The 25852-nt window shown below is 38.5% G+C and overlaps 5 protein-coding genes and 1 long non-coding RNA gene across 19 annotated transcripts; 3 read left to right on the top strand and 3 right to left on the bottom strand.

The window, feature by feature from the left end:
• Positions 1-2: 2 nt before the first annotated feature.
• LOC111796961 lies at positions 3-9972 on the bottom strand. Of its 7 annotated transcripts, none has more exons than XR_002815454.1 (6): positions 9049-9972; positions 8717-8852; positions 8476-8612; positions 7291-7407; positions 6732-6965; positions 3-312 (listed from the first exon to the last, which is right to left on the bottom strand). It is a non-coding gene; the product is annotated as an uncharacterized LOC111796961 (long non-coding RNA). The 7 variants fall into 7 exon arrangements; XR_002815458.1 differs by lacking the exon at positions 3-312 and having other exon boundaries at positions 6715-6756; positions 6857-6965; XR_002815456.1 differs by lacking the exon at positions 3-312 and having other exon boundaries at positions 6721-6965; positions 9049-9595; positions 9751-9972.
• A 686-nt stretch (positions 9973-10658) lies between these two features.
• On the top strand, positions 10659-12674 carry LOC111797601 (tRNA pseudouridine synthase A). The gene is made up of 2 exons (XM_023680657.1): positions 10659-11982; positions 12085-12674. The coding sequence occupies exons 1-2, from the start codon at positions 10754-10756 to the stop codon at positions 12398-12400; spliced, it is 1545 nt and encodes a 514-aa protein (XP_023536425.1). The 5' UTR covers positions 10659-10753; the 3' UTR covers positions 12401-12674.
• Positions 12675-13308: 634 nt separating this feature from the next.
• Positions 13309-14664, top strand: LOC111797289 (F-box protein SKIP23-like). Its single transcript, XM_023680260.1, has one exon. The coding sequence runs from the start codon at positions 13378-13380 to the stop codon at positions 14554-14556; it is 1179 nt and encodes a 392-aa protein (XP_023536028.1). The 5' UTR covers positions 13309-13377; the 3' UTR covers positions 14557-14664.
• A 958-nt stretch (positions 14665-15622) lies between these two features.
• Positions 15623-18112, top strand: LOC111797158 (high mobility group B protein 9-like). The gene is made up of 6 exons (XM_023680087.1): positions 15623-16083; positions 16278-16356; positions 16452-16614; positions 16742-16840; positions 17022-17380; positions 17472-18112. Exons 1-6 carry the CDS (start codon positions 15932-15934, stop codon positions 17595-17597), a joined length of 978 nt encoding a protein of 325 aa, XP_023535855.1. The 5' UTR covers positions 15623-15931; the 3' UTR covers positions 17598-18112.
• On the bottom strand, positions 17542-20646 carry LOC111797156 (U11/U12 small nuclear ribonucleoprotein 25 kDa protein). 6 transcript variants are annotated; one of them, XM_023680085.1, is made up of 6 exons: positions 20134-20646; positions 19499-19744; positions 19285-19390; positions 19064-19163; positions 18828-18937; positions 17542-17977 (listed from the first exon to the last, which is right to left on the bottom strand). In XM_023680085.1, exons 2-5 carry the CDS (start codon positions 19740-19742, stop codon positions 18842-18844), a joined length of 546 nt encoding a protein of 181 aa, XP_023535853.1. In that variant the 5' UTR covers positions 19743-19744; positions 20134-20646; the 3' UTR covers positions 17542-17977; positions 18828-18841. The 6 variants fall into 6 exon arrangements, with proteins under 6 accessions (XP_023535853.1, XP_023535854.1, XP_023535851.1 ...); XM_023680086.1 differs by having other exon boundaries at positions 19499-19760; XM_023680083.1 differs by having other exon boundaries at positions 17542-17972; positions 19499-19768.
• LOC111797155 (mechanosensitive ion channel protein 8-like) lies at positions 20498-25305 on the bottom strand. 3 transcript variants are annotated; one of them, XM_023680079.1, is made up of 6 exons: positions 23739-25305; positions 23536-23659; positions 22252-22545; positions 21977-22179; positions 21256-21485; positions 20498-20571 (listed from the first exon to the last, which is right to left on the bottom strand). In XM_023680079.1, exons 1-5 carry the CDS (start codon positions 25013-25015, stop codon positions 21296-21298), a joined length of 2088 nt encoding a protein of 695 aa, XP_023535847.1. In that variant the 5' UTR covers positions 25016-25305; the 3' UTR covers positions 20498-20571; positions 21256-21295. The 3 variants fall into 3 exon arrangements, with proteins under 3 accessions (XP_023535847.1, XP_023535848.1, XP_023535846.1); XM_023680080.1 differs by lacking the exon at positions 20498-20571 and having other exon boundaries at positions 21132-21485; positions 22252-22332; positions 22435-22545; positions 23739-25304; XM_023680078.1 differs by lacking the exon at positions 20498-20571 and having other exon boundaries at positions 21132-21485; positions 23739-25304.
• Positions 25306-25852: the final 547 nt, after the last annotated feature.

Consider the following 25852-nt stretch of genomic DNA (forward strand, 5'->3'; position numbering starts at 1 on the left):
ATATTAACAAAATGATTTTTAATAAATTGGAGAGAGAATTATTCCCTACGACTGTCCGTCTGCAGAAAATTATAAGGCGAAACCCTAGCTAGCTCGCTCCAAAGCTTGAAGAAGATCATATCAGATCTTCATAGGCTCTAATTCCAAAATACCAAACGGACCTAAAATAAACACCATCTGCAAAACCATTTCCTGCTGGCAGCCGACGGCGGGGGACGAAACAAGCACGTAGCCTGAAAGCGCCGCCGTGAATGGCCGACCGCGAAACGCACGCGCCGCCTCAGGAGAAGGTAATAATGGAAGCATCTTCGGCTGGCATAGAAAAAGCCTAAACTCTTTTGTCAGTGGACAATGATGAGGGGTGCGTCGTAGTTTTCAAGGCTTGGGAAATTGGGTAAAATCAAGATGATTTTTTAGGGGGAAAAAAGGCCAAGCGATTATAACCAAACATAATGATCATAATAATTAAAGCTACATTGAGAGTGAATTCAAAAATGGGGGACAGACAAAGCATGCATGAAGGCCATGAACATAATCTGAAAAAAATCTCCACTAATTTACTGTTGGACTTGTTTTTCATACTTTAATCAATCAAATACATATTTCTTCATCGATTTTCATCTCAGAACTTAAATACCTTAGCCATTTCGGCCCCATCAGCTGCAAAAGAGAGCTCAAAAGAAACAATCATATCATTTTCTACACTTACTTTTCCACTCAATCATGACAGAAATCTAGAGTTCTAAGATTTGGGATTCGACCCAATGTTTCTCCAAACCTAGTAAAGCATTGATCCAAACTTCTTAGGGTTCTTCATTCCCATCCAGAAAAGAAAAACCCTAAATCGCTATTCCCATCTCTGTCATTCAGATTTATAACAAGAAGATAGAGGGGGGAAGGGGGAAACAGCGATCAAATCAAACCTGAGAAAGAAACCTTCATGATGGTAGTGGTCTGTGGAAAAACAGAATGATGAGAGATCTTCAGAGAGCAAAAGAGAATAATAAACGAATAACTATGATGGGGTTACTACTACCTTTGAAGAAAAATTTCTGCAAAACAAGAAAAGAGAAAGTAAAATGAAGATGATGAAAAGAGAGAAAGGCATCATGAGGGCTTTTACAAAGAGAATCCAACAGAGCTCAGTTGGCAGTATGCCCACCTCCCCATATTACAAAGGAAACAAAGAACAGAACCAAAAATATTGAATCAAACAATGAAACCGGGGAGGTGGACAGAATGCCAATAAACTCTGTTGGGAAATCCTTTGCTAAAACAACAAACCCACATGAAAACACGTCTAGATTTCGCCTTCCACGCTTGAAGATTGGAATATGAATCCAACATGAAAGTGATCTGGGAAACCAACCAAGGAAACCCCATGAACCACCCAAAAGAGAGCACAAATGGATGGGAGAAAATGGATATGAAAGTTTATAGGGCAGAGCAGCAGATGGGGTTCTATTTAAGATGGAAAAGAAGTGAATACACAGTAAGTAATCAAAGAGAGAGAGGGAGAGAGAGAAAAGAGTTATTAATTAATATGACAGAGATGCATGAGGGATGAGAGAGAGAGAGGGATTGATTGGTGGGTTTGGGGTGCAAATTGCAAATACAGAAAGATCAAATAAATAATGATGAGGGTTTTGTTTTGGTCACTTTCTGCCAATCCCTTCTCCTCCTCCTCCCATCAATCTGTCTTTTCTTTCTCCATTTTACTCAGATCTCTCTCTGTGTCAATTGATCAACTAAAGTATTAAGCCCATTGCCCACCTCAAACTAGAGTAGCAACTAGTTCCGTTTAATCTAATAATGTGTACCACAAAACCCTAAAAATGTAATTCAGTTTTATTATTGTTGCCTTCAAGTTTAGATTCCTGTAGTTTGAGATCATAAAAATTTGAACCCATGAGTTGGGTTTATTACAAAGATCAACCTCCATCTATTTCATGCATCTTAGTTTTGTGGTAGAGTGGAGAGGGAAAAGAAAGAGAAATGATGGGGATGGCATGTTTGTAGGTCATATCACTCGGCGCCTGATGAATGGTTTTCAAACCAATGTGTCAAAGGACAAATTATTAAGTTCACACCAAACTCAATGCCGTATCACTATAAGGTTATTTATTTATTTACTTACTTCTTTATGGAATCAGGTTTTCATTGGGGGCTATTGGAACCTTTTTCATATCGGTGGTTGACATTATTTATTTCAATAATAAAACAAATACATACTACTTTTAGAACCCCCATCCTTTCAATCTTCCTTTCTCTTTCTCTTTTTTTTTAAGCCTTTTAGGGATACATTTCATGAGTTTTACTCCACTTTTATACTCAAATTAATAAAAAAGATAACTAATCATAATCATAATCAAATTCTTGTTAGTAATCAAGACCCTCTACAATGGTATGATATCGTTCTATTTGAAAATAAACTATAAAAGTTTTACTATGGGTTTTCTCAAAAATATTCCTCTTAATTAGTCAATGTAGAATTCTTTCTCTTAATCAAGAGTTCTAACTTCTTATCACATTGTCAAATTATAGACTTTTCTTATCACATTGTCAGATTATAGACTTAACTAACGAATTATAGACTTAATGAATCAAGATTTCAAGATGATTGACAAAAGAAGATTATTAAGATACTCTTCAAAGAGGCCATCTAATACACGTCAACATAAGTTGCACAAGTCTGTTGACTATCGGAAAGAACCAGCGTGCCAAAGGACGCATTGCTTTATTGGCAATGCTTCCAACCCAATATTCCATTCAAATTGGGTCAGCAACTTACTAAAAACTAATGATGATATGCATTGAATCAACATCCTCAGTCAAAATCTAGAAGGGTTTCCTATGTCTAAAATGTGCCAAAATATTTAATGAATAAATTAAAATTTAAATATATAGTCCACACGAAATAAAACGTTCATATGAACACATAAATTTCTAAATTTCAATATATAATATTTGTTGATGAGGAATTAGGACTTTGTCAATGAGAAAATGATTGTTAAATGGATTAAGCAAAAGGAGGAGAGTGAAAGGTAAGGAAAAGTGGGAAATATGTGTGGACGATGAAATGGGAAATGGGAATAAGGAAGCCAAGACGCTGACGCAACCAGGGGGTCCCACTTGTAGCCATGATCTGCGTGGCATCTTAGGTCCGTTTCACTTTCACAAACCATTTTCAAAACCAAAACTGCAATTCCCCTTTCTGACTTCTTGTGTTTTCATTTCACATACAACAAAAGGGGGAATATGGAAAGTGAGTCAGTGTGTGAATTTTTCTGTATCCACTTCACTTGGGTGATAGCTGATTCCATTTCAGCTATCACCTTAACTAAGCTAGCTGCTAATTAAAACGTGATTTTCAAAGAACTATATTACAATACAAATAAGGAAAATGAAATTCAAAGCTACCCACTACTGAAAGTAAAGACGCACACACATACTGAAGGGCTTTGAAGGGGATCAAATTGACATCAGTAAAAAAAAAAAGAAAATAGGAGAAGGAAAGCCTTGGAGTCAAAGGGTAAAAAAAGTGGAAAGAGGGGTGAGGCTGTCTCTTTCCGCCAGTCCATGGAATTGCGAGGTCAAGAATACAAACTTACAGTGGGATGGATGGTTGGTTGGTTGGTTGGTTAAAGAGAGGAGAGAGAAAGAGAAGGGAGGAGGAAAATGGTCCATTTTCTCGAGTGAAAGGTCGCAGTCATGAGGAAGCAAATAGTTTAATGAAAAACCTTAACAGTTATACCATAGAAAAGGAGGGGGGAGGAAATTTTGAGGGGGAAAAAGAACAAAACTCCCAGCAATATGTATAAGTGTGTGTCTGTACGCCTGCATTTATGAAAGCAACCAACATCCCCATATCCCTCATATTTTCTCTGTCTCTGTCTGTCTCTCTCTCTCTCTCTCTCAGAGAATTTTAATGGCTTGAAATCTACCCCCAACGACTCGCATTGAATTCACCAGTTTCAAAATCATGGAATGGGTTTTTATTTTCTTTTTAGACTCGTCTTTGGAATTCGGTTCGGTTTTGTCTGATGCACACAGCGCAGAGCTACTGCCAGAGAAGAGGGTAGGAGGGATGTGGTGTGTGGTGTGTGCTGTGTGCTGTAGTCACTGACAGAGGCCATGATTGAATCACGGGGATGAGGGAGGAAAGGAATAAGGATGCCTCCCCCCTCCCCAGATGAAGCTTTTCAATACAACAGATGCAAATACGAATACGAATACAAATACTGAGATTCCATTGCCTCATACCCTTATTATCCTTTGCCTTTCCCACCATCGAGGACACTGCCCTATCATCATCCCCCCATCTTGTCTCAAGATTGCTGCCAAGATCTTATCATCACCATCCCCGATTTTATTCCCTCCTCCTCCTCCTCCTCCTCCTCCTCCTCCTCCTCCTCCTCCTCTATCCTATATATTTGAATCTAGAAATTAGAATCAACCAACGGAGTAATGTGTTAATATGCATTCCTTTTTCACTTTAGTACTCAGGCTAAAGCATTTTGTTATAAACACGTCTAAATTCACCTTATAATAAAACTCCATGTGTTTTTTCTAGGTCGCTTGGTGTTGGTGGCTGATTAAAGTAATAATATTCCACAAATTATTATTTATTTGTAATTTTTTTAGTATTAAAAAAAAACGTTTTTTCCATGCTAGATGGTGGAATTTACCTATTCGTCGACTCTTGCTAGAAATTTGTTGAACATCATTGTAAGACATGCAAGCATTATCTTCTTTTGGTAGACCAAATCATTGCTATAGACTTTGAACACTTGAAGCAAAGTCGCAATATTTGTAGAAGAAACACATGGAACAGCAAAAACTACTTTTAATTAAAGTAATTTGGGTCTCCATAATTATTGTTTTTGGTTTTTGGGTCTAAGGCTATAACCACTAATATTACAAATTTAGGTCTCCATAAGTTTATATGTCTTGGTTTCTACTTTCCACTCATATTTTCAAAAATCATGCCAAATTTTGAAGGAAAAAAAACTCAAATCTTGTTTTTACTTTTATTTTTAAAATTTAACTAGAAATTGAAGTTTTTTTTTAAGATAGGTGAAAATCATAATAGAGAAGATGAGAAGCAACGAGCATCAATTTCAAAAAATATAAAACTAAAATCAAAATGGTTAACAAAAAAAAAAACCTGAAAAACTTTTTTTTTTTTTAAATTGCTTTTGTTTTTTTTAATTTGACTAACAATTCAAATGATTTTTTAAGAAAAATACAAACCATGGTTAATAAATTATGATAAACAAATATAATTAAATTAAAAACTAAATAGTAATCAAATTTGGTCTAGATTCAAGACTAATTTGATAGACTAATATTAATTTTAAATGTAAATTCCTAACATGATTTTTTTGAAAAAAAAATGTTCTTGACCATCGAAAAACTACTCCCAACAGAAAGTCTTTGTGATTTTGTTTTATTCTATTTTATGAATTTATTAATCCTAAAAACAGTATTTGAACTCAATTTTTTATAACGTATTTCCTTACGTAGCTTAATTTGAAGCTTCTAAACTCCAAATCATGGGAGACGCCATTTGAGTGTTTGTATTGAGAGTTTTGGGTATAGGTTTAAGTTTAAGCAGATTTGGGTTAATATATCAAATTCATGTTTGCTCTAGGATTTGTCTAAGTATAGGGTTTGATGTACAAGCTAATGAGTTGTATTCTATAATTCACTCATTCCTAAACCCTCCACTTAAACATTTACTAGTCTAAAATGTGTTAGAAATTATGGACTTCTACCCTAGTGTGAAGTGTGATTGTTCACTTTGAGTATAAGCTTTCATGACTTTACTTCAACTTTTCTTAAAAAACCTCGTATCAATAGAAATAGTATTATTTTATTTTATGTTTTTATTGTAAACCCATGATCTTTTGCTTAATCAGCCAATGTGAGACTCCTCTCCCCACAATCTTCCCCTCGAACAAAATACACTATACAGCCTCCCCTGAGGCCTATGGAGACCTCAAACAGTCTCTCCTTAATCGAGACTCAACTTCTTCCCTAAAACTCTCGAACAAAGTACACCTTTTGTTTGACGCTTGAGTCACTTTTGACTACATCTTCGAGGCTTACAACTTCTTTGTTCGACACTTGAAAATTCTATTAACATACCTAAGTTAAAAGTATGACTCTGATACAATGTTAGAAATTACGGACCTCTACAGTGATATAATATTGTCCACTTTGAGCATAAATTATGATGACTTTGCTTTTGATTTTCTCAAAATATCTCATTCCAATTGAGATAGTTTTCTTATAAACTTTTGATCTTCCCTTTAATTAGCCAATGTGGAACTCCTCTCCTAACCATTCTCAACAAAATGTTAATCTCAGGCTCTAAACACGCACATGAGTCAAACATCCCAAAATGACCCCACTACCCTTCATCTAGTCTAATGTTCATTTGGTCTTATATATTGGAAAGGACTTTCATATGGTTCTTTCCTTGGCCATGGTGCAACTCCAACAACTTCCATTTTCATTGGGGAACGTGTATGCCATTGTAGGGACGACCACTAGAAAAATTCACTTACGCATGCTTATAAGCAGCCAATTTCTTTCTCATTCTTAACTAAAATTCAGAATGGTTGACCAAAACAAGTATAATTTCATTCAAAGAAACAGGCAGCAAGCAAGCAGCAAAACCAACAACACTTTGTTATTGTTCAAGTGGGCCTTACACTTTTGCTTACCGCACAGCTGGATGGGATTCCCACACTGTTTCCAATGAATGCGAGCCGTTGTGGTTAAAAAGTGGATATCTGCCGTAATGAAAATGTCTCAAAGTCAATAAAAATCAACAGTTTTTTAACTGTACCTGAGAATCCCCAATTATGGTTCGGCGGTGGACGTCAGAGAGAGGTGTTCATCGCTGCTGCACTTGGAGTCCTCAGCAAATCTACTTTACAATCCTGCATGTAGAGAATCTGAAAAGGCAGTTAGAGAACAAAAAGATGAGTGCTTGGTATATATATAAAAATAGGAAGACCAATTTGCTGCAATCAGCACTGTTGCCGGTAGCTAATATTCAGTCACATGAATGGCAAACTCCCCCTTCTTTTTTTTTTTTTTTTCCCCTTTTTTCTGCTGACTGCAGCTTCGGACAGCAGTTTGAATGTCTTCCGGAATAAAAAATCATAATTTCCAACAGGCATATAGAATGTGCTAGTGGTGGTGCTAGTTAATAAATCATGAATATATATACTTGTCAAATCTATAAAAGCAAACTAGCTAACTGTGATTAATTAGTACCTCTCGAGAATAAATTAATCGGTCTATCCATTAATCAAGTGGCAGGTAAAACCAAGTTGCCCAAGTTTGATGACTGGGACAAGGTAGTAGTGTCCACACAGGACGGTTAGATTATTCCTGGAATTCAGAAAAAGAAAATATAAGACCTATAGAGGTTCACTGTTGATGAACATGGCAATGATCCAACTAATACAACATATACACGATGAAGGTTGGGGCAAGGGAAGCCGTGGAAGGGTGGCGTTGGTCTGTATATCTTTTGGAGTTTCAAATCAAAAATGATAAGAGCCATTGGCCATGGTATTATGATGGTGATGCTTGGTAGTCATTTCCCTGCTCTTCGGCCATGTGGCACTCACTATAAGGTCCGTTCGACACAACTTATAGCCAAAATTATACCGAAACTAACGTTTTTGAAATATCATATATGCCTAAACAAACTATCAAACTGATCCAAAATGAATTGAATCGATCAACTACCGATCAAACCATGTCCATGGTTGATATTTCAGCTTGCACGCCTAAACTCTCTCCCTACTTTCTCTTATGTTCTGCACTTCATAATGGATGTTCAAATCTCATCCCTTAACTGAAGTCATCCAATCAATATACATCTCCAAATTTAATTTAGAGTTCTAATACACTAGACCCCTTTGCAATATCCACAGAGGTTCACACACTCAGATTGACTTCAGTCTTCCTCCACGCCCGAACATTCATCCTAAGAATCGATGATTGCTCACTAAGTACACCTCCAGATGTAAAGACAGACATCCATGTCTATGGAGTATAATCTTGAAAACAACATAAAATTTGTGAAAAATCAGAATTCATACGTACTGAAGGGAAGGTCCTACCCATGATAGGAGTTGCAACCTGATAAGGAACAGGTGGGGTGTAAAAACTGGTTTTGAGGCAACAATTAAAAGACAACAAGTACTCCTCTACCATGGTTTAGAAACATCGAAGATTGATCACTCAGCCTGCTAAACAATTATACTCTTAAGATTTGCAGCTAAATTTTGGGAACTAACTTATTATGTAGTCAAATCTCAGAGAATAACTTGCTTAAAAACATCCAATATAGGAAGATGGGGCTCGAATCGTACAAAAGCTTTGTTGGATCAAACAATCCAAAAACCACAACAAATTATGATGAACAAGTGATTAGGTATTTAGACTTACTATAAAACGAAGCATAGCTGAAAGAAAGCCACAGCGGAGTGAGCGAGAATTAGACTGCAAACAAGATAACACTCTATTCCAAGCTGATACAGTTTGGATGCCTCCATGATATGGCTGGCAGGAAGGGGCCAATGGACCTGCAAGAAGCATTCTGAGGTCAGGGGAATAGAAAATCCATGATATTACTGTCGCCCGATCCTTTCTATTTCAAATAATTAAGATTTGATGTTCATAGTATTACACTTTGGAGGGGGGACGGGGGTTTGCAATGGCCTCACATACAGGGAGACCTGAAGAACTCCCTTGGTTGTAAAATCAAAAGCAGATGAAAGTTATCCTGTGTTGTCAATCCAATCTATTATCCATTCTATGTCTATCTGCATTTAGAGTTGTGATCATCACTATGGAATATATGAATTGAGAAAAACAACAGAGGATATTATCCACAAACACCAACCATTCAAGTAAACTAAAAAACTAGAAAATTCCAAGAAACTGTTGTGGATATTGCTTAAAACGTGATTCTAATTTATCAACACAGTACATACGAAGAACAAAGATTCATCATCGTACCTTGATCGTAGTCCAAGTCATGGCCATTATAATTACAAGAATCCCAATACTCTCCAATAGAAAACACGGACTTCGCTGCTTCAATATATTCTTTCATGAACCAGAAAAACCATGAATTCCAACTCGAGCAAGTAATTTGTATATTGTGACTAAAAGCATATCACATTGAGGCAGAAATTTCATCGATTAAAAGATTTCCATGTTAATCAAACTTTTGTTAGTCCACGGGCATACATAATCCGTCAAAAATCCCAGGGAAAACATGGATCAAATAATAAGCATGCATAATACTTGGGATGAAAACCTTGACGTCTTAGTTGAAGAAAATAGGGCAGTCCTGCAACCACAACCAAAGACGAAAACAGCATGACACTCCATAAAATATAACCTCATTCGTATTGTGCGATCTTAACTTCGGTATCCGAATGCCCCCACGAACAAGGAAAAGGAAAGGAAGGTAACGAGCTAGAATCATAACAGGGTACTTAGCGGCGAGATGGAGACAATTCATGGCTCTAGCTTAATTCCGTAAGCGACAGAGTACAACCTGCTTCATTTTGAGAATCTATTCCTCAATTCAAACTGGATAAAACATCAACTTCTTAATGTGTTTAAACTCACAAGCAGAAGATGCGATCAACCTTAATAATACGAATAATCATCTGAAAAGTAGAAATCTCAGATTGGCGCAAAGACATTTACCGGTGATAAATTAAAGAAAGAGATTGGCGCGAAGACATCCACCATTTGCAATCGAAGGATCGGTCTCAGAAGTTTGAAGGCCATTTGATCTGCAGACGCGTGGTCTCGAGATTCTTCGCTAAAACCAATCGAAGGAGAGTGGGATCTGGACCACCATTTCACAATGGCATAAGAGCAAAGAAATTGACGGTTTCGTGGGACGTCCGCTTGAAGGTATGCTAATAATTGCTACCTCTGAACCTCCTCGGGTTAAACTAAATTCAATTTGGCGGGTTGGCCTATTTTCAACTATTAATTTGTTGTATTATTTATTTATTTATTAGTTTTTTTTTCTTCTTTTTTTCCGATGGAATGTTTTATTTTAGGTGATTAAATACCCCTTCAACGTGAACGGAAATTTGGAAGTCCACATTATATTAAAAATATTTTAAAAGAAAATTTCGGGGAGCAAAATAATATTGGTTGGATAGTAAGAATAATATTCACATTTTAAAAACAGATTAGTAAATAACATAATCATATTATAAAAAATATAGAAAGACTTGACGCTATTTATTGTCACTCACCTATTTTAATTATTTATGTGATACTAATAATAAGAGTTTTTTATTTTTATTTTAAAGGTATTTTTTAAATAAAAAAACTTTTAAGAAGATTAATAAAACTATATTTTCAGAGTTTAAAAATATTTTTTAAATAAAGTAGGTTGAATTTTTTTTTTTTTTTTTTTTTAAGTTTAAAAACAAGTTTGAGATTTTTTTTTTAAAAAGATTGTTTTTATTAAATTGGCGAATTTATGAAATATATATAATAAATAATAAAAAAATAAAAAACCACTATTTTTACTCTAAAAAAACACTATAACCAACGGAAAAATGGAATTTAAAGAAAATATAAAATTTAAAAAAATAATAGGAATCTATTTTGGACATGGAACTTCTAGCATCTGTTGGGACTCTAAAACCCTAATGGAGACTTCAGTCTATGCCCCTGCCTGAGTAAAATGGAAGAAGAACCGCCAACGCAAACCAGAAGGTCGCCGCCACAACCGTCGATCGAAGAACCAGAACCAAAGAAGCTTAAAATGTCATCCACAACCACCACCTCCGATGACGAAGATGTCAATTCCAATTCTGCGGCACCGAAGAAACAAAGGTACAAGCGCCGCAAGATTGCTATTTTCTTTGCCTACTGTGGCGTCGGTTATCAAGGGATGCAGAAGAATCCAGGCGCTAAAACCATTGAAGCCGACCTTGAAGAAGCCCTATATCTCTCCGGTGCAGTCCCGGAGCAGGACCGAGGGCTCTCGAAGCGCTACGATTGGGCCCGCTCGGCTCGCACTGATAAGGGCGTGAGCGCCGTGGGTCAGGTTGTTTCCGGTCGCTTCTACATCGATCCGCCAGGTTTTGTTGATCGTCTCAATTCGAATCTTTCGCCCCAGATTCGAATTTTCGGGTACAAGCGCGTCACAGCGTCATTTAATGCGAAGAAGTTCTGCGATCGGAGAAGGTATGTTTACCTAATTCCTGTCTTCGCTCTCGATCCTAATTGCCATCGTGATAGAGAAAGTGTGAAGGCTAGTTTAGGGTCTGGTAACGAGCTTGTGAAGTGCTTAGAGTGCTCTGAACGAGGACGCAAGGTCGAAGGCTTGATGGGCAAGCGCAATTTCGAAGTAAAAACTGCGATATCTGAATCAGACATTTCGCCCAACTCTGGAAACGCCATTGAAGTTTCTGATGTTCAGGCAAATGGTGCATTGGAGGACAATGCCACGGCCTCCGATTCTATCAAAGAAGAAAACAGTGGTACTGAACTCAATGTTGGAAGCGAAGCTACTGCCAAAATTGAAGGCTGTGAAATGTCTGGATTAGGGAACGATTCTGAGAATGTTGTAAGCAAAGAAAGCGTTAATAGGAATGAGAAATCCTCAGGGAGCTTCAAGTATGGCGAGGAGGAGAAAGCTAGGTTCAATAGGATTTTGAAGAAATATGTAGGAACTCATAACTTCCACAATTTTACTACCAGAACAAAAGCAGAGGACCCTGCTGCTCGTCGCTTCATCATTTCATTTGATGCGGCGACCACCGTAGTCGTTGAAGGCATTGAATTTGTGAAATGTGAAGTTGTGGGGCAGAGTTTCATGCTTCACCAGATCCGGAAGATGATGGGTCTTGCTGTGGCAATCATGAGGAACTGTGCTCCAGAATCATTGATTGAGAAGGCTCTGCAACAGTATGTAATTTCCATTTTCAACTGCAATTTTCATTTCATTTGTTAATAGAATAGAATAGAATTGGATTCCATCAAGTTTTGGTAATCAAAATTGAAACACAGGGATGTAAATATCAACCTGCCCACTGCACCTGAGGTTGGGCTGTACTTGGACGAGTGCCTATTCACATCATATAATCAGAAGTGGAAAGACAGTCATGAAGAGGTATCTATGAAAGCATACGAAGAGGTAGCAGAAGATTTCAAAATGAAGCATATATATTCTCACATTGGTTCCACAGAGCACAAAGAGGGAGCCGTTGCCTTATGGCTGCATTCTCTAAACCATCGCAATTATCCTGATTTACGCGTTGCTGATGAGGCTGCAGATAATGCTAAGAACACAAGTGTTGACATCGACACACAGGCTGAGACTTAGAAGGTCTTCTTCCACCTTTGCTTTTACCTGCCATTTGGATACTTTCAGCAAAAAATATTAGTTTTGATTGATGATTTAGTGCTTCTTTAACTTCAACTCTAATCAGATCATGCATAAATTTTGTTCAAGAAAGTGAGGCAAATCCATTTATTATGTTACGTTCTGATTATGATCTCGAGTCATGTTATTCTATACCCCTACAGGGTTTGAACTATTTGTACACCAAAATTGTTTAATTTATATTATGGTGAACCTGAAGTAGTTATAACTTTTACACTATTAGATGTAGGAACTCTAAAATAGCTTAGATCTACCTGTTAGAAAGGATCGGTTCTTGTATTTTCCTTTCAATTGGGCCCGAGCTCTCAAGATCGTCGATGTAGAGTGGATGTAGTAGACTCATAACTGTTATATTTTTAGGGCAAATACTTGGTATACTCATCAGTACTGTGATCCAAAGAGAGGATCAGCAACAATTTAGAGCTCAAACTTAAAAAAAAAAAAAAAAAAAAAAAAAAAAAAAAAAAAAAAAAAAANAGTATGCATTTCTTGAAATTAGAAGTTTTGGCAATAAACATTGAAGATTTCTAATGAATGCGTGTATTTTGTTAATAGTAACATGTATGTATTTGAGTAAGCAGCTTGTTTTCCATTTAATCCATTAGTTTATGTTGATTTTTATTTATTTATTTATTTTGGAAAAGATAATTAATGGATTCTGTTTCTCTATCAGTTAGCTTGTAGGTCTTTTTCCTTGGGCTTTTAAATTTGGCCATAGGTTTAGTTAGCCTCATTAATTTATTCTTTAAAAGAAAAAAACAAAATTTAAAAAATTGAATGAAATAATAATTTAGTTGACCTTTTATTTTATAAGAAACAATAATAATAATGGCTCTTTTAAATTGGTGGAGAAAATAAAAGAACTCCTCATCATTCAGAACAAATATCTTCTGGACGAAGCGCAAGGCCTTAGAAAAATGGCTGACTGGACCCAACTCCCGCCCGATCTCCTGCAAGTTATCGCCGATAACCTCACCGTCTACTCTGACTATCTCCGATTTCGAGTCGTCTGTCAGAGCTGGCGATCATCGGTCCCCAAAATCCCTCGCCGTCTTCCTCCCCAGCTCCCCTGGCTCATAATTCCTCTGTACCACGACTCCCGCTGCGGCTTATTCAACTTTTCTGACAACAAAATCCACTTCCTTCACCTCCCGGAGGCTTCTCTCGGGAAGCGCCGGTGCGGTTCTTCCCACGGCTGGCTTGCGATCCTCGACGAAACTCCGACAATCCTCCTCCTCAACCCCTTAACCAGGGCCAAGCTCCGTCTGCCTCCGCTCTCCACGTTCCCCAACGTCGTCTCTTTCGATTACTCCAGAGTTGGCCGAGAATACCTGATCCGTACACCCACTGGGCACATCTACAGCCGGAATTTGCGGCAGATGCGCGATTCTTTTGTCAAGAAAATCGTTCTGTCCTCAAGTCCATCGAATCAGAACGATTTCTCGGCCGTGGCGATTCTGAATCATAGCGGCGATTTGGCATTTTGCCGGAGTGGCGGTGAATCCTGGACGTTCGTCGATGATGCACCGTCCGATTGCGAAGATATTGTTTACTCCGACGGGCTGTTCTACGCGGTGGATAAGCACGGGGTCATTTCAGTGATGGATCTACGCGGTTCCCGCTCTGAAGTTTCACTGGTTACTACAGGAAGCCAATCGGCCGGTGATATACAATATTTGGTAAAATTAGGGCGCGAATTACTGCTGGTGAGTCGGTATTTGGATATCATCAACGACGCCATGGTTGACGAGCTGATATCTGTAATCTATCGTACGGTACGATTTGAGGTATTCCGAATGGAATGGGAAGGGCCGCGATGGGAGAAGGTCGAAAATTTGGATGAAATGGCACTGTTCGTAGGGGGGAACTCTTCTATGGCTTTCTCTGCATCTGATTTTGGTGGAATCTCAGGGAATTGTATATATTATACGGACGATTACTCTGACACCGATTACCAGGGACAGGGTGAAGAACCGGATATGGGGATTTTCCGATTGTGCGACGGAAGCTTCGAGCAGCTGCCGTATTACTCCGGCGGCTCTCATTCCCGACGCCGTTTACTTCCACCGATTTGGGTAACTCCGAATCCTTGCTAATTGTGCGTTTCCGGATCGTTTCAATTGAATAATTAATTGCATTTCATCAGTGATCAATACAATCACAAATTGAAATTTTCTAAATAAAAGTTGCCATTTTCTTTGGTTTTTCATATTCTTGATAAATTACCCTTAATGGTTAATTTTTGGTAGTGCAATTATTCCATGGTCAAACCGAAGAGAGAACGGTTGAAAGTATTTGAAGTTCATACCGCATGAAGAATGACCTCATGGATGCCTAACGGTTACTTCCAATTTGAATTTGAATTCGAAATTGAAATAATTATGGTTAGTGGGTGGTTACTAAAATTACGAGGGTTGCTTTCTTGCTCATCACCGGTTACTCCTCTAAAATTGTATTTTCATAATGAAAGTGAAAAATAAAATTGATATAATAAGCAATAAAAAAAATTCAATTGTCTTGTCATCCCTCGTGGTAGTATTTAGGGTAGACAATCAGTACGCAATAGTGTCTTATCACACAGCCTACTTAGCTTATAGGACAAACAAACACAAGTATGGAAAATAAATTCAATCTTACCTTACTTTTAATTATAATTATGTTTTTTTAAAATACAAACAAAAGGTATGGCCGGGTTAATTTTAATCTCACATTACATGACTATAGACAACATCGAACAAGTTCATTGTAATAGTTTAGACTAGTTGAATTATGGTGGGGTTATTAGAAAAAGAAAAGGGTAGGAAAGATGCCAAATAAAAAGATGCTGAAAATAAATGGGGCAGCAACAAAAAGGAAGAGGTGGGTGGCAATATAGACCACTCAATGCAGGTTATGCATGGAGGGAGGAGAGGAGACAGTGAGGGGGAGTGGATAGGGGGAAGCAATTATGTGTATCTTCTGAAAGGGGATTCAAATGTATATGTTGGTTCCAGAGATATGAACCCCAAACCCAAAAAAAGGAGTGAGGAGTAGGAGAGTCGCAGGGGAGTCGCAGGTGCATGTCAACGTTTGGTCGCAGACCCCTTCCAGACTTCCAATGACACGACTCACACCCACACGCAACAAGATTAATTTTTTTTTTTTTTTTTTTTTTTTTTTTTTTTTTTTTTTTTTNTGCCCCAATCCATCTTTTCTTTATTCAAATATCGCACATAAAGCCAATTCTGCATAACAGTTGCCTTTCACGCTTCCAACCATCTTCTTTAATTCCACCTTCCCTCCTTGCTCTCTCTTTCCCCTCTCCCTCCTTTAATTTACTTACTTTATCTTGGAAATCATATGTTCTTTACTACCATCATTACTCCTCCCTCCTCCTTTTTTCCTTTCCTTACTTTACTACTACACTACTCCTACTCTCTCTCTCTCTCCCCCCTTTTTCTTCTTCTTTTCTGATTTTCCGGCGGACTGGTTATGTCACCGCCGGCGAGGACCAAAAGCGGGAATGGCGGCGTAGATAAGCAGTATCCTCCGCCGCTTGCCACCCACGATGAAGTTGTTTCTGACCCCATTGTTTTTTGGGACACTTTGAGGCGTTTCCATTTTATGATGAACACAAAGTTCATGTGAGTCACACATACTTTCTTCTTCTTCTTCTTCTTCTTGTGAATGAAATAAAGTAGCTTGATGGTATATTCATGGCGTCTCCACAACCACAAAACACCGCACTTGTACACTTTTCCGGTGTAAGAAATTTTTTAATAAAATACAAGCCGGTCTCCTAATGGCTACTTTTGGCTTTCCTTTGAGTATTTTAAAGGATTCCTGTGATTGGAGGGAAGGAGCTAGACTTGCATGTTTTATATTCAGAGGTTACAAGAAGGGGCGGGCATGAAAAGGTAAGATTTGGGGCTTGGTCTTCCATTTTCAACAGAAAGCTTCTTCTGGGTTTCAGAGATGGAGTTTGTGTGAATCCATTGTCATGGCGGTGTAGGTTGTTGCAGAGAAGAAATGGAGGGAAGTTGGAAGTGTGTTCAAGTTCTCTCCTACAACAACCAGTGCTTCCTTTGTATTGAGAAAACATTATCTTAGTCTTCTCTACCACTACGAGCAAGTTTACATGTTCCGCCGCCAGGGCCCCATCTGCGCCCCTCAAGGTGCCTTCTTTTTGTTCTCTCCTTCCGTTCTTTTTTTCTTTTTTTATAAACTTTATCCACTTCTCCCACATCGGACTTGCTGTAACTCTGATTTCGCTTTTGTCTTCCTTTTCTTTTTTCTACACAGCGCCATTTTCTTTCGGTAGCCCTACCAGCGAAAACGAATTGGCTCTGGTGGAATATACCCCCAAAACAACGTCGTTTTCGCCTGGTCCGCCTGCTGAAGGTGACAAACCTTTTACTTTCACTTCTATTAATTCCTCTCTCTTTTCTTTGTGGGGTCCAGCTGTAAAGGTTATACAGTTCCCAACAATGGCTTCTATATAACTGACCCATTCCCACGTTTTATCTCTTCAAACTCTGTCTTCTTTTTTTTTTTTTTTTTTTTTTTTTTTTTTTTTTTTTTTTTTNTGGAACAATTGATGGGAAATTCGATTGTGGCTACCTGGTGTCTGTGAAATTGGGATCTGAGGTTCTGAGGGGAGTTCTTTACCATCCAGAGGAGCCTACCCCGTCGGATCTCCGGCCCCAACCTACCAACGCCATTGTACCGTACACTGGTACCAGACAGCGACACTCTGGTCGGCGACACCGGAGGAGCCGGAGAAAGGGAGACCCGAACCACCCCAAACCAAACAGAAGTGGGTATAATTTCTTCTTTGCAGAGAAGCATTACAAGCTCAAATCTCTGTACCCTAACAGAGAGAGGGAGTTCACCAAGATGATTGGAGAGTCTTGGAACAACCTCAGCCCTGAAGAAAGGATGGTATGTCTGCCAAGCTTTTTCTCTAGAGGTTTCAACAGCTTTAAACGTTGGTGGTTTGATCAAATGGGTGTTCTTTCTACTTTATTATTAGGTTTATCAAAACATTGGGCTCAAAGACAAGGAGAGGTACAAGAGAGAGTTGAAAGAGTACAAGGAGAAAATGAGGCTGGCAAGTGATGATGTTCATGCAGCTAACTATTCAAAACAGGGAGAGTAGAAGAGGGAAGGGAATTCAGCAGTTTGTAGGTTTTTTGAGATTGGGATCTGCTGCTGAAGTTATATATGATAAAGATTTTGTATCATATCCTCCTACTCCTAACTTTATATGGCATACCATTACCATAGGTTCTCACATCCAAAGTGCTTGGCCTCAAGTTTTACACCCACTTCGAAGTTCACTCTGGAACTGTCATTTTATAGTTTCTTGAAACTTTTTGCTTCTTCTTTACCCATGGGATGGTGAGATCCTTCTTATTTTTCTTTAATTGTTCTTCCTTGGAGTCCGAGACATCAGATGCTCTATGAAGACCCTTCCATCCAAGGACGAGGAAGCCAACTAAATGAGCAGCTTTAGAAGATAGGCTTCTTCCTTCTGGGCTGCCACATTAGAGTAGAATATGCCATCGGTCAAATGAAAAATGAGATTTGCAGTAATCTAAAGTTTTGTTTGAAGTCACTATTAGATTGTTTCAGTTCTCAATTTTCATTCAATATGTTCGAGAATTTTTACTCTATAAAGATATTATTTAAACATTTATGTAAGGATAATGACTTAGCTTTTGAAAGAATTAAGAGTAATTTTCTTAGAGAATTGCTTCGACAAACATGGTCAGAAACAATGGATCAAAAATACGTAAGAACATAAGAATGGGTTTGCTTAGACAATTTAATGTCATGGGCATTAGAATACCTACCTATGTGTGCGCAAGGACAAGGACAAGGACTTTAGCTCACTTCCACCATTGACTATTTAGACTTATAGCAGGTCCGTTGAGGTCAAATAACAACCAAGGGGTTTTGGCCAAGAGGTTTTCTCTTAAATTGCTTCCTAATCTTCCCTTTTGGTTGCGCTAGGGTGCGTCTGTCCTCCAATATATCAATGCAAAGGTTGTTTGTTTCAGCCATGGAATGGCTTGATTCAATTTTGAGTTTCGCTAAACTCATGAGAGGCTAAACAAATATCTCGACTAGTTTAAAGCAAAAGCATGAGTTTAGTACATAGATAGTGAGGGTAGGGAATAAATGTTTCAACTCTGCCATATGGTTTAGGTCATGAGTTCAAGGTAGAGGATTTGGGATTTTAAGTCTAAAAACAAGCTATACAATTTTACATATCATAATGTTTATGCGAGCTCGAACTTCTATAACTCATTCACTTCACAGTTCAAAACCAGTTACAAAAGTTGTGAGAACTCAAGCTTACTGAATTTGTGTTAGAGAATCATACCCCGAAGTGTCTGTTCATGTGCATTTGTTGAGACCGTGAAAGAAACGGTGTTTTCTCCTTCGAGAATGCCTTCTGGAATTCTTTGACATGACATACGGGACAAAATGCACCTGCAACAAGTTTTTGTTCTCTGTATATTATGACTGAATTTTCAGCCTGGATAGAATTTCTAATACTTTGACATGATTTCTGCTGGTTAGAATGTCAATCGGATCATACAAGGTTTAGGAAATAACCTGAGAATTATTACGGATTCCAAAATCCTGAAGCGCAGAGCTATCATCAAGAATCTTCTCGTTGTGGTGTGCTAGGCAAAAATTTGCCCACACATGCTTCCTGCAGATCCACAAGCGAAAGACTTCTCATCAATGCACAAAGATGATTGTACGATTAGCCAAGAAAGCTATCTACTAATCACTTTTTATGGTTGAATTCACCAAGAATGAAGAAAGAGTACCATGAAATGTGGCGATGTCCCATCTTGGATTGCTCCATCTCGTTTACTTTCTTCTTGATAGCGAGCTTCAAGTCCTTCAACGATGCGGAATTCATGATCGCCACATCTAAAGCATGAACAAGATCGAAAATTGCATTTCAGCAGTTTTATAAACAAAGTGTTTGTGAAAATGCCAGTTAGAGAAAGAGGAGGAACATTAGAAAAGTGTGTGTACCAATTATGGTGCCGTCGAGCTTAAGGACAGAGATGCGCATGGCGCTGCCCAATTCGAGGCTGATGAGCGTATCAACGTCCAGTAAGGTGGGCTTCTTGGGGACATCCGCCAGGATAGGATCGTCAAGCAAAGCAGTGAGAGTTGAATTTAACCTAACTTTCTTCACGTTGGTGCTGTGGTAACCTACGACATTCTCCTCTTCTTTACTGCTGGACTTCAATGATTCATCTCCGTCCTCCTTCATCGCTACACAGTTGTGATTCTATCACTCTTGACATAAATTCACTTCAGCAAATCAGCATTATCTATAACTTTTGCAGCAAGCCTAATTAATTTTCACAGTTACATATTTCTATATAACTATCAGTACAAACTAATATTGACTTGATAGGTTTAAATCATGATTTGATGGACACAGATAGCATATACAAGAAATTAGATTTTAACTTCCAATCATCACGATGAGTTATTGGTCATCAAATATTTGAATCAATGTATTTTTTTTTTCCTTTTAACAAAAAAGAAGGCCATCCTATTTCCAAAGGTTATATAAGCAAAAATTTTAACATCCCAAACAACAAATTTCGATAAACTTCTTACAAAGTTCAATCAAAGACAAAAAGGTTAAACCTCACCTTAATTCACAAGGGAAAATTGACCGGATCGTTCACCGTCGGAGTACAGCGGAGGGAAGGAGTCAGTCTGCGCTGTTCTCCGGAGGTGCCTGTGCGTTATGGAGGTGGCGAATCTGACTGTTCCTGCCGAAATCGAACTCACCGTCAATGCCGAAATGTGGAACTGCAGGGCTGCCGATGAGAGCTGACTGACCTTTAGGTCACCACTGACTCATCGCCGGAACGTGTGAATCGGAGAGAAATCTCGGTTGGATACCGTTCGCGCCGCCGGATCTGCTACAGGAAGCGTCGGAGGTGGTGGAACTGCGCGTGACTGCCGCTGGAGGGTACCGCCGCGCGGTTCTTCAGTTTCCGGGTATGGTCGGGAACTGCTGCGCCGCCGTCCGAAGTAATCGCCGTGGCCGTGGACCGCCGCCCCCAACTTCGGCTATGTGGGTGCTGGAATTGGAGGAAGAGGTAAGAGGAGGTGTGTTTGCGTGGGTGAAGAGGGAAATAGCAAAGAGGAGAGAGAGAGAGGGGTTTTCTTTGGATTTTAAAGAAGTAATATATATATACTCTCGCTTTTTCTTATGAAAAACAATTGAATTTAACTTTTCAATCATAATTTAGTTTCAATTCAAAAATAAAAAAATCTGAAATCATTTTATTTTACATTTTAAATTTAAAAAATCCAAACTTTCTAAATCAAATTTCCATTTTCCTGCCTATAGAAACAATATTAGCATACCACACTACTAGCTTAGAATATTAGCATAATATTTAGAATATTAGCATAATATTAGCATACCACACTGTATCTAACTCAGATATCATTTTAGTTAGCATACTATAATGTGTCTAATTCAGATACCATTTTAGAACTCTAGTTCTAATTAGCATACCACACTGTGTCTAGCTCAGAAGATACCATATGAACTCCATTCTAAAATTTAATTATAAGATTTAATGCTGCAGAAAAAGAATTTTCTTCCTTCACCGTTCAATGCTGCAAAAAAAGCTCAACTAAATTTTCTTCTATCATAATACAGTAGTACGTCTACAATTTCAAGTTCAAATAATGTACAAAAATGGCTAAAATGAGAGTTAGGTTTGAAATGAGTTTTGAAGTAAAATGACACTTACAATAAGTCCCGAAAGAAAGGCAATATAGAGTAGATTGTTGTCATGTTGAGTCTAAAATTGTGACAATCTCTTGAACCAGCGCAGCTCTCCTGTTCCACCTCTCTTTCATGTTTTGATGGTTCAGTCTGTGCGTAAGACCCACCGACATCCTCACCTTCTCAAGATCTTCAACATCCTTCATCACAATCTGTGGATCTGGGTGCCATTGCTCGCCCATGCTCTCAACATACCTGCATACATTCACTCATCAAACCCATTACACTTTCAATTCTCTCCAATTCTATATCCGCCCAAATCTACCGCTAGCATATATTATCAGTTTTGGGCTGTTATCTGTCTTCGTCCACCTTTAAAACTCGTTTGCTAGGGAGAGATTTTCACACTCTTATAAAGAATGTTTCGTTCTCCTCTCCAACCGATGTGGGACCTCAAAGTCCACCTCCTTGGAGCTCAATATCCTCACAGGCACATCGTCCGGTGTCTGGCCCTGGTACCATTTGTAACAGTCCAAACCAACCACTAGCATATATTATCCACTTCGGCCCATTATGCGTAGCCGTCAACCTTTAAAACGCATCTACTAGGGAGATGTTTCCACACCCTTATAAGGGATGCTTAGTTCTCCTCTCCAACCAACGTGGGACCTCACAAATTCTAAGAGCCAAACCCACATAAGTCTTTAAAGGCTTATAGATACACTCTCTTCCAAATTAAAGCATACCTGGTTATCCGTTCTTTCAAAAGGGCAACTTTCTCCCATGGAGTAGAGATGTGGATATAGAAGTCAACTCCCTCTCCCATGTCTGGACTACGGTAGTAATTGCCAATGGCCTTGGTAGCCAGCACACTGTTGGGGTAGCTGATCCTTTGGTTATCATATCTCAGGAAAACTGTTGTTAATATCTTCATCTCTTCAACAACCATCTGGAAAACCAAAGAAAGTTAAGAATGCGTCGCTAAGAGCAAAACAAATTGTTTGGCTAGAGAGTTTTGCACCTCGACGCCATCCACTTCGCAGCGATCGCCAACGTCGAATGGGTGCATCACAAACAAGAAAATGATAGCTTCAAAGACCGTCTTACATGTGTTGCCAAAAATAAAAGCCAGAAGAAGAAGCTGTGAAGTTATGAAGATGAGGAAGTGCAGGACGGGAGTTCCAAATATGATAAGCCAGATTACCAAAATTGTTAAAGCTACAAAGACGTTTAGCAAGTTGTGAAGATCATCAACAGCTGTATTTGCATCATTGAGAGATAGAACAAGCACTTTTCTCTGCTTAAATGCATTAACCTGAAACACATCAAAGAAAAATAAAATATATCCATTACATAGCATTTAGGTTAAGAATTCTTAGTATATACACATCTAAATGTTTTCAGCATCGTTTTGGGCTTTTCCTTTCGGGCTTCCCCTCAAGGTTTTTAAAATGTGTCTGATAGGGAGAGGTTTCCACACCCCTACAAAGAAGGTTTCGTTCCCCTCTCCAACCAATGTGGGATCTCACAATCCCCTCCCCCCTTCGGGACGCAACGTCTTTGCTGGTACACTACCCAGTGTCTAGTTTTGATACCATTTATAATGGCCCAAGCCCACCGTTAGCAGATATTGTCCTCTTTTGGGCTTACCCTCTCGGGTTTCCTCTCAAGGTTTTTGAAGCGCGTCTGCTAGGAGAGGTTTCCACACCCCTACAAAGAATGCTTAGTTCCCCTTTCCAACCAATGCGGGATCTCATAATCCACCCCCCTTCGGGCCCAGCATCCTCGCTGACACTTGTTCCCCTCTTCAATTGACGTGGGATCTCACAGTTTCACACCCAGCTCCACCGATAGCAGATATTATCCTCTATAGGTTTTCCTTTCCGGACTCCCCCTCAAGGTCTTAAAATGCATATGCTCAAGTTTCCACACCCTTATAACGAATGTTTCGTTCCCCTCTCCAACCAATGTAGGATCTCACCGCATGTAAGCGTATAGTGACATGAGAGTGAGAAAGTGAGTTTAGTATTCATAAAGACTTTTTTCTCCAGCGACTTTCTCTTCTAAAGCTAACGAAATGGGTCGGGTTTCGTGGTTGACTCTAGGACTATTTCTCATTGAAAAACATATAGGGGTAGGAGGGTAAGGTACCATGCATTTTGGGTAGGGACATTTGGAGTTTCATAAATTTGACATAGATAGAAACGTCTTATAAGCTTTAACTAAAACATCAACTTCCAAATATATCATCTTCATTACACAGCAAAACAGAACAAGGCAAGTAGAGTCAAGGGCAGGGCCTTACCATCCACTCTCTAAAAGAGGACTCATCAATGCATTGAGTTTCAGCGGTTGTTCCAAATAAACTCATCGTCACTAAAGCTTCCTCTTTATTCATAAATCGCATTACATCTTCTATATAAATACAGCTGCAACAAACATAGCTCACATCATGCAATGAAATTGAATATTCATGAAAGAAACAACGAATTCAAACAGAGAACTCACTCTGACCCACGTTGGGCCACTCGCCGGAAAATCCTCCCAGCTGCCTCTTTCGCCTGCCGTTCATTCCTAATCTGCAACAAAGATTGTTCTTCCGTCTCCGACAGTATCTTCTCATCAAGAGTTAACAAAGCTCCATTTCTTACAATATTCATCATTCTCCTCATATTCCAAGCTGATATATTCTTCTGGTTCAGTTTATTTAACTCATCAACAGGGATTTCCTCATCTTTTCTTTTTGATTCTACCTTCAATTGTCTCGAGCCATTGCAATTTACGAGTCTGCCACTGCATACAACTCTGCCACTTTTGGAACTTTCTGCTTTTCCATCGTCAATTTGTTCATCCTTCATCATATCTTCAGAATTTGGCCTCTCAAACAATGGCAAACCAGAGAGCGTCACGATCACATACTGACTGAACAAAGCCTCCTTAAGCCTTTCGAAGTAGTTATTAACGTGGAAAAACGAAGCCAGAATCTTAATGACAAGCGTTTTCAGAAGCCATATCGAAGCAGCCACGAGAAAACAGATCAAAATCTTGGTGACATAAGGCAAGATCTTACTCTGCGTCTTTCTCTGAACCTTGTCGTTGAAGATGAAATGCCAAACAAGCAAAATCAGAGACGTCCACAGGCAATTTTTTACAGCCTTTCTCAATCCATAAACGAAATACAGAACCCGTTTCCTTAGCAGGAAATTCATCTCGATGATTTTCACCATCAATCCAACGGCCATAGATGAAACCATATGTCCACAGATTACCGCTAGAACAGTCAACTCCCATTTCCACAGCGGAAGACCCCAAAACGTCTCCCGCTTTAAGATTGAAATCCATCGATTACAAATCAAACTCACAATAATGAGAACAAAAACTACCAACTGGAAACCTAATAAGGGGCTTAACTTCAGTTGATTGTACTCTTCAGGCATATCCTCGGTGCCGTCTTGATTATCGTTGTTGTTACCCTCGTCTTTCACGGCGGTTTCCAGCTTTTGAGAAGAATCATCCTCAGGAGGATCCATCAACCGAGACTTCTTGCTAATCGGTGAGCTCCATGAACTTCCAGAAAACGAATAGTTGGAACTGCAACGGAGAACCTCGCCGCCGCTGGAGCCCGAGGACGGCTGGCGGTTATCCGGCTCGGAAAATTCTTTACCTCTTCGTCTCATGGTTTGCAAGGATCTCTCTGGTAAACACTGGAACTTCTTCTCCACTAATTCCTTGTCGCCATTTCGGAAACTGTTGACCTTGAGGATAACATCTTCCTTTGGGGCCATTTAAAAAACAATGGGTTGATTCTCAATTCTAAACGCGCATAAATACAGGTTGAGTACCATTTCAGAAGTTCCACTGTGGAAGAAAGACGAAATACACTCGAGCGCATAAAGCTTATGCGGGACAGAAATGGCGGAAAGGTAAAGCGGTTTGAGTGGAAAGGGCGCGCGTCAAGGAACCAGAGAATCTGGAGTGTAGAAAGACGGGTGATTTTGTAGCGATTTTGTAGCGATTTTGTAGGAAATGGCGGCAAAACTATCATTTTTCCTCTTTTTGCTTTCCTTATTTCACTTTCACGAAGGCCTTTTATGGCCCAACAGAAAACTTTTGAAAGCCCGTCGCCGATTGCTCCAACAAATGCGAGAATTACTCTGCTATGGCGTGTAAATACAATATTCTATTCAAATTCATACCATTATCACTTCTTTTTTTTTTTTTTTTTTTTTTTTTTTTTTTTTTTTTTTTTTNTCTTTTTTTTTTCTTTTTTTTTTCTTTTTAAATATGTTTGAATAAAGTTTAAGAAGTTCGCAACTATTTACTTCTGCAAATTCATACCACAATATTTTATTTCTTGTTTTTGCAAAATTTATCATTTATTTGTTTATTATTCTTTTAAAAAAATATTTATTCTAAAGTTTTCATTTTTCCAATATAATCTTTATTTAAAAGTTATAAGGAAAAACATAAGAAATCAAGTAAAATATCATTTTTAAATTTTAAAATTTTAATATTATATCCTAATTTGTAATAATTAAAAAATAATTTATAACGTAGTCTTTTCGTTTTATTTTTTTTAAAAAACTAAGTAATTTATTTGTTTAATATATTATATATTTATT

This window comes from Cucurbita pepo, chromosome LG06 (assembly GCF_002806865.2).
Source record: "Cucurbita pepo subsp. pepo cultivar mu-cu-16 chromosome LG06, ASM280686v2, whole genome shotgun sequence".
In the NCBI taxonomy this organism is placed as follows: domain Eukaryota; kingdom Viridiplantae; phylum Streptophyta; class Magnoliopsida; order Cucurbitales; family Cucurbitaceae; genus Cucurbita; species Cucurbita pepo.